This window comes from Rutilus rutilus (genome assembly GCF_951802725.1).
Source record: "Rutilus rutilus genome assembly, chromosome: 20".
Taxonomy (NCBI): Eukaryota; Metazoa; Chordata; class Actinopteri; order Cypriniformes; family Leuciscidae; genus Rutilus; species Rutilus rutilus.
This window is the reverse complement of record NC_140225.1, coordinates 13,580,568-13,596,889: the sequence shown is the minus strand read 5'-3', so window position 1 is coordinate 13,596,889 and position 16,322 is coordinate 13,580,568. Positions and strand designations below refer to the sequence as shown.

Here is a 16,322-nt window from a genome sequence, read left to right as displayed (position 1 = left end):
AAATATTTATTTTGAATGAGAAATTACTTCACGACTGCAAAAAAAAAAAAAAAAAGTAAAGTTATATATAGTATGAATGTGTGTAGTAGCCTATGATATGAATGTAATCAGGAAGTACTACTTTTGCCACGTTGCCCTCATCACGTGACCTACCAGCGTAAATTGCATCCATAGGTGGCATCGCGTCCCTGAAAGGGAATTTGGTCGCGTCACTGCCATTCACAAATCCTATCCCGTGGCCCTGGGATAGTAAAGTGAAGGACGCACACTTCAGAATCTCGCCGGAAGAAGTAGGTCATCCGGGCACTTTTTGCCTACTCTTTTTTGTGTAGGCTACTGTGAATTCGGACACACTTTTTTTGTCACACTGTTTTTCGCCTAGTAGGAAAGTATGCGATTTTGGATGCAGCCTAACAGTCTTATGTTGTGGTGGTTTTGTCAGGCCAACTTTATTGCAGATTCCATTAATAATCCTTAAACCTTATTTGATTTAAAGATTTGTTTTATTAACTAAACAGAACTGACTCTGAGTTCATGTTAAAACAAGTTCTCTGGAGAGCAAGAATTCAATGACTCCCAAATGACTTATACAGGATACATCACTTGCACAGTCTTACTCAGCACAGGGATGGTGGCCAACTTTTCTTTCCGTTGTTCATTGACATGGAATGAAAAAAAGCGACACGTGCACTAGAACAAGAAATATCCACAAACATATATATTTTTATTTATCTTCAAAGAAAAGTCATCATCCAAGCAGGACACATGCTAGTAGATATATATATATATATATATATATATATATATATATGTTTTTTTAACGGTTCTTTAGAACTAATGGCAAATCTGTGGCCTGCCTACAACCATTGCAGGAAGGGCAGTGCCCAGGTTTTGTAGTTGGTTGGAGGGACTATGGCGTAAGAGACACCATGTTCCCATGACAACCATGATGAAATTTATGAATTACTGGCAACAGCCTGAACAATTGTGTTCTGTGTTCAGTCTGGCTCATCGCCCTGCTCCGTCCCCTGAAGCGCTGCCGTAATTTACCAGGGAGTCATGGGGCAGCTTCTGTAAGGACATGATAGATGATAAGCCTGGCTTCTCTCAACCAGCTCTGATTAGCACAATAATGCAGACCAATCTAAGGGGATTTCTACATGCCCAAATCTGATTTTGTGACACACGATGTTGTAGTTTTAACAGAATAGATACAGCACATACTTAGGCTATACTGGTTGTGAAACAGAATTTTGCATTATATACACACACTAACGTACCAAAGTTTGGGGTCAGTAAGATTTTTCTTATAGGGGTCATGACATGAAAAAACTAAATTTACTCAAACATCATTATAAACAAAGCATGAAATCAAAAAACAAATTTTGTTTTTTTATTCAATAATGTTTGTTATTTTATTAAAAAAGTTAAAGGCCTAGGATCCATCATAAGAAAAGCAATACAATCCCATTACAGTTCAAGTTATATGAATCAGGAGTGTTTCTCAAAATAGCTCATATAGACTTCAGAAGGATCATGTTACACTGAAGACTGGAGTAATGACTAAGCTTTCACAGCCATCACAGTAATAAATTACACTAAAACATTAAAATGGAAAACTATTTTACAGTATTATAGTTTCACTGTATTCCTGCTCAAATAAATTAGCCTTGTTGCATGAGCATAAGAAACTTTTCAAAAACATGGCCTGGAACAGTATATAGTGTGTGTGGTTCAGGTCAGGTGTGCCCTACATTATGGGGACAAAATGTCATGAGGGTAATATTCGAAATCTGAAGTCCCCATGAGGAAAACAGCTTATAAACCATAGTGGTTTTTTTAAATTGTAAAATTGGAGAAAGTTTTCTGTGATGGTTAGGGGATAGAATATACAGTTTGCACAGTATAAAAATCATAATGCCTATTAATTGTCCCCATAAAACATAAAAACCCACTTGTGTGTGTTTTATGTTTTTGTTTTGTTAGTTTTTTGCTTGCATCTAGCGTTTTGGCGGATGTTAATGTGCATCATGTGTGTGGTTCTCTTATCTTGGCAAGGGAAGAACAGTTATCTTGCTGCTTGCACATCCACTTAATCATCCTGACTCAGTGCAGGTCTGTTTTTAAGGTTGTGAGATTTGAAAGCAATGCTTTGAGGTCTCCTTTTACCCCTGGGTGTGTCACGGGGTTAGCATCTCGCCCTGATAACACCTGTCTGAAATCAGAGTTTATCGCTGACTTTGTTTTACACTCCAAGATTTTTCCCATACTTGTCATCAGTTAACTCCTGAACTGGTTCATTTCGAGATTTGCAAAATTTTAAAGGCTTTTAAGTGTAATGAAACTTAAATTAAGCCATTTTCAATGCTGGAATTGTCACGACTAGAACGGTAATCAGTAAAGTATTTGTCTTTATGTATTGGCCAGGATGTATCTCATTTAGACTAATAGATATTCATTGACGGATCATGTCTCTGATGACAGCAGACAGCTTGTTTCCAGATTACTCAGACAAAAAGTTCAACAGAGCACACAGATTCTGTTATGTGAACATCTTCTGTTATGTACAGCAGGGACATTAAGGAAACAGCCATGCAAAAAATCAAACCCAAACTATGTTTGTGGATCTCTTTCCCATCTTCAGTCATCCTTTGAGAAAAGAAGTGAATAGGAGGAAAACACAATAAACATGCCAATTACCTGGTATAAAAAGACATTTTTATTTACAGAATGTTTTAAATGTTTTTCAGTTTGATTACCATGTGGTTTTCATTGCATTTCAAAATCCTCCCTCATTAATCTTCCAAGAGTCATTTAAACAACATAAAAGAAAGGAACGCTTCAGACAGTCATGTCTTAGTCTGAACAGAAACAGATGACTGGGATAGGAATCAAGGCTATCCCTTACATCTGAACTCTGTCACTGGAATTGTACCATCAGATTTTTATGAATTTACTATGCAGTGTCACGCCTTGAGTTTTGTTTGTTTTCACTGTGTGCAAAACAAAACAACACTATTGTCGTGTCATTTTACACTTCTTTACTTTACCTGATGATCTCAACCTTCCAAATGTTGATAAATTGTCATAATGAATGCTCGGGTTGAATGTCTCAGCAGTTCAACCCTATACAGCACAGTGGTGAGGACTTTCAGTTTGAGAATTACAGGAACCTTCAGTTAAAGGATTGCAGGCCTACCATTATCATTGCTCTAATGAATATTCTGAGTTCAATAGACAGCATTTGTGGCATCATTTTAATCATGACCACAAAAATGAACTTTTGATTTGTTCCTTATAACTTAAAAAATCTGGGCTAAAGAGAGGCAAACCATAGAAGTGAATGGAAACGTTAAAATACTCACTGTTTCTAGCTATATAACAATAAACAATATGCCTGTTAACATGATTTTAGTTTTCGATTACCAGCTTTTTTGCATAAAGTCATATATAGTTTTAAAAGTTCTTTGCCATGATAACATAACGGCCTAAACAAAAACTTTAATTTAAAAAACCTTAGATCTCAAACAGTTTTAAGGGAAGAATTAATGTGCTTTTATACAATTATAACCTTCACATTAATGGCTTTTAACTCTGCAAACTGATTACTTACATTGCCTCATAACCTGGATTTTCACTTTTTTTTGTGAATTTTTTTTTTTTTTAAGAAAAAGTTACAAAGATGACATTTTTGTGGTAATCAACATTATGCCACAGTTGCTGTTGATTGAGCCCAACATGTATTGAATATGGAATATTCAGAATTAAAATGGAAACTGGAAAGATATACATAGCCAAACCTGACATATAAAACTATATAGTTGTGAAAAAAACATGACAATTAAACATTTGAAGACAGGATTCTCTGAAGTGCAAGCACTAAACGTGCTCACTTGAAACTGACCAAAAAATGCTAGTGGAAGAGTAAGCTCTTAAATTTGAACACTCCTGAAAAAGCTCTCTGAAGGAGAGTATTTGCAGTACTTTATTTTGCTTTTCCTCTATTGTATTGGACTCTTTTATACTCTGTCCTTTTGTAAATGGTCTTAAAAATGAGACATTGTAATAGACTAGAGGGAGTATCACTCTCATTCTCTCTTCATGAGAACAACTCCCGTTCCAGACGTTCTCACAGTGTGCTGTCTTCATATACCGTTTGCTGAGGGGCTCAGGCATGCATCTGACTGTAATTCAGTGTGACTCAGAGAGTTTTAATGCTGCTTTACCACCCAAAGATCCAACCCCCAAATTCCGTCGGTCTCTCTCTGAGAGCTCAGCTTGAGTCACCAGGGAGCTATGAGAACTTTATGGCACAAAGTATCAGCTTCTTATATGAAACATATATTTTTCAGGATATATCCAGCAATATTCACTCAATTATAAAAACGTATTTGTAATTCATAATGATCTCCTACATATAGCCATAAAGCTTTTTTCCACTCTCAACTTTGCTGTAGAACTGTTTACATTTGGTCTGAGGTTTCCACATGGGGTTGATGTTAGTATAAACACATGCCTCATGAGAGAGACACAAAGTGATTGCAAATACTGTTTTAAAAGGATTTTGTGAACTCCTGGAGCCAAAAAGAGCAGAGAGAGGATGAGTGGCTGCAACTCTGCTGGAGCCAAATCTACATTGTTGAAAGAAACCCCCCCCCCCCCCAAATTACAGGTCTCCCATGATCTGATAACTTTATGATAAAGAATAGCCTGTGGTGAAACGAGAGAGCTGTTGATGGCCCCCCAGGGAAACAGAATGTGATGTGTTGATAACTTTTCACTCACTGGATAGACTCATGGAGGGAAGTTGATCAATGACTGCTAACACCTGTATGGGCAACTGTGGCATGCTGACGAGCCTTCTTCACAGCCTATAACGCCACTTTACGAATGCATAATAATAATAATAATAAATAGGCATATATAAGTTAAGAATGTTTTCCTGCAGCCTATGTGTCAAAGGAGGATATTCTTAAAGAAAGGAGAAGTGAAACTTGATAAAAATACTTTTATTTCTTGTAAATGTCATTGGATATTTTACTGTCTATGCAAAGTGCTTAGGCTAACTCTTTCCCTGCCATTGACTTCATGTATAAGAAAACGCTTCCTTGCCATTGATGGAATTTTGTGGGTTTCCGTGTTTTCACTGTTATACGGTAGGGAAGCGATATTACACGTCTTCTGAAAGAGTACAGAATCTCCGGATCAAAACACAGGTGAAAAAAAAAAGCAGAAACGAGATGTATTTTACATAAGCAGATGCATTATGTAAAATAACGTCATAATCAACATTACAAATACTTTACTTTCGACATCAGCCACAAACATGGCGGACCGGTCTTATGACATGGCGACTAATAATACTGTAAAGTCAGGTGACTTACAAACAATGTAAAATGACACGAAAAATTTCTAAATACAGTAAAACCAAATTTAGGAAACAAAAAAACTAATTTAACTGGATATACTATGGAAAATCATCAAGATTTTGAAAATCACACAATTATAACATTAAAATAAATATATATACAAAATATAATGTTCAATAATTCCACATAAAATAAAACCACTATCTCTGCATTTATTGTTGAGAGTAAGCTTTGTAAGATTATCACGATCAATGGTGATGGAGGTCTGTGAAAAAAAAGAAAAAAAAGTGAAAAAATACAACGTAAAACCTAAAAATAAAAACTATACTGATACTGGTGAATCTTTCATATGCAGAAGCATAAACTGCTGAAGATGGTCACTGGTGGTGCTAATGCAATATGCAAGTTAAAGAAATTGCCATCTGTGTTTCTGTGTGCTAACGATCACAGGTTAGGAAACAGGTATGGAAAAAAAGATAATTTCACATGGACAACACACCAGCTTTTTACAAGTTAACTAGGAGTGTTGAGTATGCATATAGTATGCACTTCCTTATCGTGACAATGTAATGAAATAATGAGATCATGAGTTGTGTGCCTTTATATTGCTCTTAGTGCTTTGTCAAGTCCTTAATGCGTAGGTCCTTAAGATGCACAAGGTTCTCCAATCGGTTTACTTTGATCTGTAAAATCTGGAGGAAAGTAGAACATTTAGGTGATATTCAACAGTGGTTGTAGGTTTATGATATAATATCTGCAAACCAAAGGCACAAAAGAACAAACAAACAGAAGGGTAATGTCACAATCATTATGTTGTGTCATTTCCATCCGTATAAACTTTGATGACTAATCAAAAGACCGCAGAAGTTGATAAAAGGTGGACAGTTACTGAATTTATTTTTCTTTCAATTGAAACGCAAACAGTTGCAATTATCAAACTTCAAGCAGTTGAATGTTTTGCTGAAAACCTAAAAATTGTCTTACTAATTGTCAGATGACAAATATCACATCTGCTGAACTCAGTGACTCATTTACCAATCTTGCAATCTCTTACCACATTACCACAACAGTGACAGGAAACATGTCAGTGTACATGTGACCTGTAGCCCTTGACCAAATGTAGGGAGAACAGCACAGGAAGGACAATTTCCTTTTGCGACACAAGCATCTCTCACCAGCTGGCATTGTATGCTAAAGGTGCTGAAACTAAATTGTTAGTTAGGTTTTGGGATCTGCAAGTCATAAGATTTAACATTTTTAAAGAATATCGGTAGGTCTCATGCAAGAAATAAATATTTAAAGGGGTCATATTATGCCCTTTTACAAAGTCTTGATTTTGTTTTTGGGGTGTACTATGCTTTTATGCTTAATTGTTCAAAAAACACATTATATGTGTCCCAGTGTGTTGGCACCGCTTTGCGGAGAAACAAGCGTTCGGGAAATGTCACTCCCCTTACCATAACAGCAAGCAGGCGAGATGAGGCAAAGCTTTGCCCTTTGTTTACATCGTAACACCAACATAAACTCATAATTGGAACTGTTAATAGAAAACGCAACTAGAAATAAGACCTACTTACAAGTTGTGATCCACAAACAACAGATTGTCCCGACAAAGTGAAAACTGCTCCATTTCAGGAGAAGCTTTTGTGCGTAGCCTGCATTGTTTTCTCTTAGTCTCTAGAACCTGTCCTCTGTAAAATGTGCAGCGCACATACAAACGTTGGGGTTATAATGTTCAGAAACAGTGTTTAAAAGAAATTTTAGTTAAGTTAAGCCTTAGGAACTGTCTCGCACCATTTTTTGCGTATTCCGTGGGCGGGGATTATTTAAATTAGTAACACTGTGACTTCATAAGAAAGGAAAAATTGTGTTGTAGTCCAAACAAATCGTTTGTTGTAGTTCTTGGAAAGTGGATTCTGTTAAATAAAATATCTCCCTTTGGAGTGGAGCTTTGTAACCTGGCAAATCTTTTTTATGCTCAAGCAGCAACATTACAGACTAACTAAAGTTGAAAAAGCAGAATAGGACCCCTTTAAAATGAATTATGCACATGAAATTTGTGTTGAAACAGAAGTACTGATAGATTTTTTTGGTTCTGTATTGGGACGTACATCCAAGTGTAACAGATTATCAGAAAAATTATAAATGTAAGCCGGTGACATAGTTCTATTAATTGGTTGTTGATTGAATTTTGAAATGTGGGCATTGCACTCAAAAACAGAGGCAGATGAATGTGAGCTTGCAGGGGATTTAAGACTAAATGATTGATAAAGTTTGTCATTTCACTGGAAGATTGAGATACGTTGTTTTTTATTTGAAAATTACTATGTTAAAATAAATAAAATGTATAAATGGATGAATCATTTACAATAAGATCAATAACATGCATTTTGAAAATAGATTTTCATTTTCATTGATTGCAGAAGGTGCAGAGTGTGGTTTCTGCACTACAAATGGCACAAAATGAAATTGCAAACATAATGACTGTTTCGATGCAGGTTTCCTAAACCTTCCCCCCATATTTGGTCAGCAGACAAACAGGCAGCTAAACCCAAATATTCATGCCTTTGGTTGAGCAAACATGTCTAATTTCAGACAAACAAAGCAATGCTGAAAGTGCCAAAGATCAACAGTGTTTACACTATATGGGAAATCTCTGCATATCAATTTGGATTTTTGTTGTTGTTGTTATTTTAACATCAAAACCTTACCTCAACGGTCTCCTGTAAAGTCAAAATGTCTTGATCCTTTTTTTCCAAGAGTAAACGGACAGATGGATCCGCATTTGGTCCCAAGGCTGCAGCAGCACTAGGCAAGATTTACAACAAGTCCATTATAAATGTATATATTTTTTCACAGGCCTACATCAAAGACCTCAGAAAGTTCTATTTAACAAAATCTCATCACTCAATACCTGACTTTGCCTGTTTTCATCACAGTGGTTGGATTGGTGGCTGGAGTGTTCTCAAAAACCATCATATGATTCACTGTAGAATTGTGAGAAAACAGAGAAAGGGATAAGGTGATATTAAAAATATATATATATATATTTTCATTTAAACATTTTTGGTTTTGAAACTAACAAAAACATGGTAAACATGTCCTGATGTACAAATATAGGTGACAGCCTAAAACTCAAGTGCCGGGTCTTAGCATAGACCAGCTTCAGGATCCCTCCAGGCTAAATTCAGGCACCGAGACCTTATCCTCATGATACCCTACATCAATTTCCTCTAGATGAGTGGTACTCCCCATACTTTAGGTTTTTAAAGCTCATGAGAATTGCTTAGCCAGGAAGGCTAAACTAATTAGACTCCATTTGAACCCATTAAACACAATAAGGTCAAAAAGACACATTGACGGGGCACCAGACTGTAACAACGGAGCAGTAGAGTTTTATTTGGCTTTAAGCTTTGAGTCATCAACACCAGCTGTGTTTCACCTTATAAACATAGTAAAAAAAAAAGTAAAAAGCACAGGACTCCCGTTTCCTTAACAGAAAAGGTCTGCGCTTCGATAATATGATATATCAGAAACAATCTAGCCTTTCGGGTCTCATAATAGACTCAATAGTCTACTGTTGGTTGGCTTGTGTTTGCTATGGATGAAAAGGGCTTTTAGCCAAGTGTGTTGAGCCTGTTGGAAGTGATAAGGGCTATCTGGTAAATGGAGCTGATGGACGCAGAACCTTTTCTATCAAGAAAAGAGGGAGTAGGACCTGAAACCAGATGTTGTCATGACTAAGATGCCATGATGATGAGGTGTGGGAAATGGAGGGTTGATCTGGCCCTTCTCCATGTTATGTTAAGAGTACAGACCATGCAATGCATTTGGCCTATTTCTAAACACAGCTGACTGTTTTTATTCCATCCTAATACATATGGAAAGAATAAGTTTCCATAACTGTTTATCAAACTAAACTTGAAACTGGAGCACCTGTATATTTATCTAATATATAGCCTATATATATTTTCTATCTGTGGATTCTTATCAATTAAAATATCTTTAAAAAACTGTAGGACTTTATTTCTGTGAAACACAATAGAAGATATTGTATTGGGTTTTCATTGGTATTCTTCAAATAATTTATTGTATGTTTCACAGAAGAAAGGTTTGGAACGACATGATGGTGAGTAAATTATGACAGAAATGTCATTTTAGGTTGAACTAAGCAGAAGGCCTGAGCACACAAAACTTAAGACACTTGACCATCTCTAAAAGTCCTGACTTATTTTTCAAGGAAACTGCTCTTCTTTGCACATAAAAGGGCATAAATAAACTCCTTAGTACTTGTGACACTTCATTTGCTAATCTTGGTAGTTTGGTTAACAGTTACTGAGGCAAGTGCTGTGTTTTCTGAGTATTGTGACAATCAGCTCATCTATGAACACTGACCTGTTCCTAAAAATATAATGATGACACATTTCCAAGTGTTCAGATATGATGACATGAGCTAAACAGTGGAATTAGACTACATTCTTACTAGCATCAAAAATAATAATCACAATTCATATGCAGCAGAGACAGCAAACACATGTCTACAGTTCACATGTCCTCCCTTCACAGCAAACAGTTGATATGGGTGGGAACACTGGCCAGTGGCCACTGACTTCCACTAACACATTTAGGTGGGTGGTGATTGAGGTCATGCCACATTGCGTCACATTTATCTATGGGTGTCATGTTCTGTAGAGGTATAGACATGGTTTCAGCTTCCTTCTTGAGCTTAAAAGGATAGTTCACACAAAAATAACAATTCTGTAATTTACTCACCCTCATGCCGTTCCAAATCCATAAGACTCAAAACACAAATAGATTAGATAATAGAGATATTTCTGTCCCTCCATTGAAAGTCCAGGTAACCAAAACTTAGGCGATCCAAAATGGTCATAAATGTGTCGTAAAACTAGTCCATCTAAATAGAGTTGTTCAATCCAAGATCAATTTCTTACTTAAATGCTGTTTTTAGTGTTAACTTGTACAGTCAAAATCAGTCAGTTCAGTCAGAGTAGCAGTAGAGTAGCCTGACATAACGTTAGTAGCCTACAGTGGTACCATGCCAGTGACGCCATCGAACACGGCAGCGCTCTGATAACAACAAATGTAAATTTCAGTATTGGGAAAAACTTCATATATGTTTTGTTTTTAATATTATTTTTGAATTAAGTGTTTACAATTTTAATAACCAACATGTTATCGAATAATATTTTGTTAGTTTCAGTTCCCCTTTAAATCTGTTCATCATATAACGTGATCGTATATTTTCACAATACTTTTTGAAGATTAACAAAAGTCTTATGGGTTTGGAACGACATGAAGGTGAATAAATGATGACAGAATTTTCATTTTTTGGGGACATTTTACAGACGACTAAAACGTACTGATTTGTGAAGTGACACTTTTATAAAAAACAGTCTTAATGAACCTAGACTCAAAGCCAGTCACTAGGGATGGGCGATACCAAACTTTTTTAAGTTGATACGATACCGATACTTTTTATGATTAAATAATACAAAATGACAACATAAATATAAATGAATTAAACTAAAATACAACAATATAAAACGTGCACTTTCTTAAAGATTTCTTTACCTTCTTAAACTTCTTGAACATGCCAAATTGGCCATAGATGTGTGTGTGAGTACCAAGCCATGTAATGGGGAGGGTTGGGGAAAGTCCTGGCAACCTACCCCAGAAAAAATGGGGGGGGGTCATACTCCTGAGCCATGACCTTCATGTCATATCTCTTCAAAATGACTTCATTGCCTTACTGTAGCATATAAAACTTGAAAAGCTATAGGCCTAGTCCCGTTTCTGTGCAACATGTTTTACAGTATCTACCTGGTCTCAGCTGTCCATTTGATGTGCTGTAATATTCCAAGTCCTATGAAAAAGGATGAGACAGGGTTAAAATACTGCTCAGTCAACCATTATAAAGAATAATGAATTATGCAAATATAACGGACAATGCAAATTCACACAGACTCACCTGTGTACTATCGAATTGTTTTCCTTGTCTCTTTTCCTCTATCTTCTCTTTTAGAGAGCAAAGGACTGTTTCAATGTAGCCTGGTGTGCTGACCACAATTTTCTTCAGCAAGTCCTCAGGTATTTGAAAGTTCAGCTTGGAGAAAACCTTTCTGAAATGAGAACATGATGCAGGCATGTGTTGTTCAATTATATACAAACATAAGGAATGTCATGGTAGTAAAACGTCTCGTTACGTATGTAACCCTCGTTCCCTGAAGGAGGGAAAGGAGACGTAGTCAGACGTACCGTACTGATTGGGATCACGCTTAGGGAGCCTGTCATCTTCCAGTATTGATAAAACGAGCCAATGCACATTGGCGTGCGAGATTTGCATCTTGCGCTCAGGCCCGCAGCGCAGGTATAAACACGGAAGCGGATGCACGCACGATTTATTTTTCGCTGAGGAGCCGAGCGGAGCCCGGAGTCAGCGGTGGTTACACATTTGGACTGGGCTTTCCGGGCAGTACAACATATGGAATGTCACTGAGGTGGTTCCGGCCTATAGCAGGGGGGAGACAACACCAGTCCGAGACAGCAGAGCAAGCTCGCAGGCGTACCGTGGAAGAATACACATATGGGATCGCCGTAGGGATCACAACATAGGGGACCCAGCCTAGCACAGGTTTCACCAATGCATGCGAGTGTTAGGCCTGCCATCGGACGCTCCGCCATGGTGCGTCCTGGGATTGATACGCCAAGATGATGGCATTCACTATCCAGTGGGCCAACCTCTGCTTGGAGACAGCCTTTCCCTTCTGCTGGCCTCCGTAACAGACGAAGAGCTGGTCTGAGGTCCTGAGGCTTTGCGTTCTGTCCATGTACAGGGGCAGAGCGCGGACAGGACAGAGAAAAGCCAGGGCTGGGTTTGCCTCCTCCAGGGGCAGCGCTTGCAGGTTCACTACCTGGTCCTGAAAGGGAGTGGTAGGAACCTTGGGCACATATACAGGCCAGGGTCTCAGGATTACGTGAGAGTCGGGCACGATTCGTCGACCGAAAATGTGTGCAGGTCCCCTACCCTCTTGATAGAAGCCAAAGCAAGCAGGAGAACTGTTTTTATAGACAGGACTTTTAACTCTGCTGCCTGCAATGGCTCAAAGGGAGGTCTCTGCAGTGCCGTCAGCACCAGAGATAAGAGGGTATAGATGGGGGGCAAGGCGGATTCAGTCTCCTCGCGCCCCTCAGGAACCTGACGATCAGGTCGTGCTTCCCCACGGATCTCCGATCAACTGCATCGTGATGTGCGGCAATAGAGGCAACATACACTTTGAGGGTGGAGGGAGACAGCCCTCGCTCCAACCCATCTTGCAGGAAGGAAAGCGCAGCACCGATCGAACATCTTCTGGGGTCTTCTCGGAGAAAACAACTCAACGAACAAGTTCCACTTCAGGGCGTAAGCAAGCCTCATAGAGGGTGCTTTCGCAGAAGTGATGGTTTCTATGACAGCTTGTGGTAGATCACCTAGAACCTCTGCGTCCCATCCAGGGACCAGACATGGAGTTTCCAGAGGTCTGGACGCGTGTGCCATACGGTGCCCTGTCTCTGAGAGAGGAGGTCCTCCCTGAGAGCAGTGGGCCAGGGAGGGGCTGTCGAGAGGAGCATCAGTTCAGGGAACCAGGTCCGGTTGGGCCAATAAGGGGCAATTAGCAAGACCTGCTCCTCTTCCTCCCTGACTTTGCACAGTGTCTGTGCGAGAAGGCTCATTGGGGGAAACGCATACTTGCGGAAGCCCCGGGGACAGCTGTGTGCCAGTGCATCCGTGCTGAGGGTCCCCTCGGTCAGGGAGTAAAACAACTGGCAATGGGACGAGTCCGGAGAGGCAAACAGATCTATATGTGCAGCGGTGGCACGATTGAGTAGGCCGGGGATATAAGTGGCACGAAGCGACCTCAGATGCTTCTGACTCCTTAGGAGGAGATGGCGGGTGAGTTGCGACATTCGAGGGGAGCGTAGACCACCTTGATGGTTGATGTACGCAACGGTGTTGTTCGTACGGACTGGCACATGCTTGCCGAGCAGTGGCGTTTTGAGGCGTCTCAGAGCAAGGTTTACTGCTAGCAACTCGAGGCAGTTGGTGTGCCAATGCAGTTGGGGGCCCGCCCAGATCCCCGCTACTGCATGCCCATTGTACGTGGCCCCCCAGCCGGTGTTGGAGGCATCTGTGGAGACCACAGCATACCTGGACACTTGTTCTAGGGGCACTCCGGCCCGGAGAAACGAAGTGTCTGACCATGGGCTGAGGGTTTGGCGCAAGCGGCAACCTCCCCGTCTCTCACTTGAAACCAACACGGAAGTGAGTTAAACTGCAATTCATTGACTGGCCGCTTTTAAATTCAAAATCAGAATTTAAAATGGACTGAATAAGCTCTCTACGAACTTGACGAGCGATGCCGCGCTGACGGACCATAGACTATAAAAAAGAGTGACTGACATGTATGCACATAAATCACTGTCACACACACACTCTCAGAGTAATATTAAGTTACTGCATAATACATTTTCAACTAGCAGAATAGTACAGAATCACGATACACAGTCTCACTTGTAGCCATGTCTTTTAACTATTATAATATTTCGAAGGGCAAAAATAGGAACTTTTAATTGGCTTTACATCATCAACTGTCACTTTAGCGCGAGGCCTTGTGCAGTGGCAGACTTGGTACTGTCAGTAACATTACCTCCCCAGCCTGAGCTAACTCGATCACGTCGAGCTAGGTGATTTCAGATAGCCAGGCTCCTCAGCTCCACTCACGCCCCGCCTCTTTGCCTATTTTCTGTTATCCGGGAGTGACGCAAGGCCAAAATGGCGACGGCCGGGTCCGCCTACTTTAGGCTTCAAAAATGCTCTTCAGAAACCTACGGGTGACGTCACGGACACTACGTCCATATTTTTTTACAGTCTATGGTTTGGCGGCAGGCCGGGGTGATTGTCACATGGAGCGTGCCGCTCTGCCACACCCATCTTGGGACTCGACCGTGAAGCCAGTGCTGAAGCGGTCTCATATGAAGCAAACCGAGCGGCGTTACTGCAGCTGCGGATGTCATATGCCTCAGGAGCCTCTGAAATTTTTTAGTGGGACCACTGTTCTGCTCTTGACAGTATTCAAGCAATTCAGCACTGACCGGACACGTTCCTCTGTGAGGCGTGCCGTCTGGTGGACCGAGTCCAGCTCCATACCGAGAAAAGAGATCCTCTGCACAGGGGTGAGTTTGCTCTTTTCCCAGTTGACCCGAAGACCCAACTGACTGATATGCTGGAGCAGCAAGTCCCTGTGCTCGCACAACTGCTCCCGAGACTGAGCTAGTATCAGCCAGTCGTTGAGACAGTTGAGGATACGAACACCACGCTCTGTGGATCCCATGCGCAAAACAAAGCAAAAATAATGACTTTATTCAGCCATCTCTTCTCTTCCATATCATTCTCCTAAGCTGTTGACGTAGTGTAACAGCACAGCGCTTCTGGGTTGTACGTCAGAACGTAGGCTCTCTATTGGCCGACACTGGTCGTGTGTGATGCGTGTGATGCTGGCCAAGTGGCCAATAGTGAGCCTACGTTCTGACGTACAACCCAGAAGCGCTGCGCTGTTACACTTTGTGAACTCACTCAGAGGCCCACACAGAAGAAAATGAATAGTTGAATAAAGTTGTTATTTTTGTTCGTTTTTCACACAAAAAGTATTCTCGTCGCTTGATAAACTTAAGGTTGAGCCACTGTAGTCACTTGGACTATTTTAACGATGTCTTTACTAACTTTTCTGGGCTGGCAGATATCATTTACCTAGCAGCCTATGAAGGAGTGAGCCAGCTCTAAGATTTCATCAAAAAATATCTTAATTTGTGTTCCGAAGATGAATGAAAGTCTTACGGGGTTGGAACAACATGAGGGTGAGTAATTATTGACAGAATTTTCATTTCTGGGTGAACTACCTGAAGCGAAAGACAAATGGTGCCAGCATCCGCTTCCGTGTTTAGATGCAAATTTCGCACGCCAATCTGCATTGGCTTGTTTTATCAATACTGAAAGATGACAGTCTTCCTAAGCGAGATCCCAATCAGTACGGTACATCCAACTACGTCGAACGAACGGGAACTGCTCTTTCTACATCATTCTCCCCACTGATCGACATATGATGCCCAAGTATGCTGTCTAGTTAGGCAGCTCATTAGGTTTGGAGACCCAGCCAGTGTTAATAGTGTTATTGCTGAGGTGTAATGTCACATTCCTGCAATCCTCCGGGGGAATGTGGCAAGCGACAAGCGGGGGTCAGATAAGCAGTGTGCTGTTTGCATTACTATCTGCGTGGAGAACAAATAAATATACATGCCTGTTCAGGGTGCTCCAGTTACTCAGCTTCTGTTGCGTGGAATGTGCGGGCGTGTAGTTGTGCAGCTCCACCAGCTTAGGGAAGAAATGCTTCACTACTTCTGCTGCCATAACTGCTTATGGAAACCATTAAAATACTCAGACTATACTGAACTGAGAAAATGTCAGTTAATTAGATTATAATATATTATAGTATAATAATATTGCATTATTTGTATCTAGTCATTGTTCAAATGCGATATCAACAAACATGAATACGTTAACTTAGTTAATTAACGTTAGCTATTGGTTTTATTTGTTTCTTGAAGGATATAACGTTAACGTTACCTCCGTCGCTAAAATCTCTTGATATATTCCGTTTGGTTCTGGAGAGCGGTATCTTGTCTATCCACGCGTAAAGGTATTGCAAAGTTTCTTCGTCTAATTGTTTTGGCCCATCCATAATTTGAAACAAGCTTTTGCGTGATTAAAGCCCGAAACTGTTATTCTCAGAGGAACGCGTATTATTAGGAGTGTTTGAATCGTTACTAGGCAACGAAAATACAGGGCGCAGTAGGTCATGTCGTTAACACGTGAGAAGCGATTCACAATAATGTGGAAAT

The 16,322-nt window shown here is 40.1% G+C and overlaps 1 protein-coding gene across 1 annotated transcript; it reads right to left on the bottom strand.

Moving 5' to 3' along the window:
- Nucleotides 1-5,839: 5,839 nt before the first annotated feature.
- Nucleotides 5,840-16,260, bottom strand: spef1 (sperm flagellar 1). Its single transcript, XM_084391966.1, has 7 exons — nucleotides 16,048-16,260; nucleotides 15,718-15,833; nucleotides 11,359-11,505; nucleotides 11,211-11,253; nucleotides 8,284-8,356; nucleotides 8,081-8,177; nucleotides 5,840-6,061 (listed from the first exon to the last, which is right to left on the bottom strand). The coding sequence occupies exons 1-7, from the start codon at nucleotides 16,160-16,162 to the stop codon at nucleotides 5,981-5,983; spliced, it is 672 nt and encodes a 223-aa protein (XP_084248092.1). The 5' UTR covers nucleotides 16,163-16,260; the 3' UTR covers nucleotides 5,840-5,980.
- Between the last annotated feature and the right edge of the window lie 62 nt (nucleotides 16,261-16,322).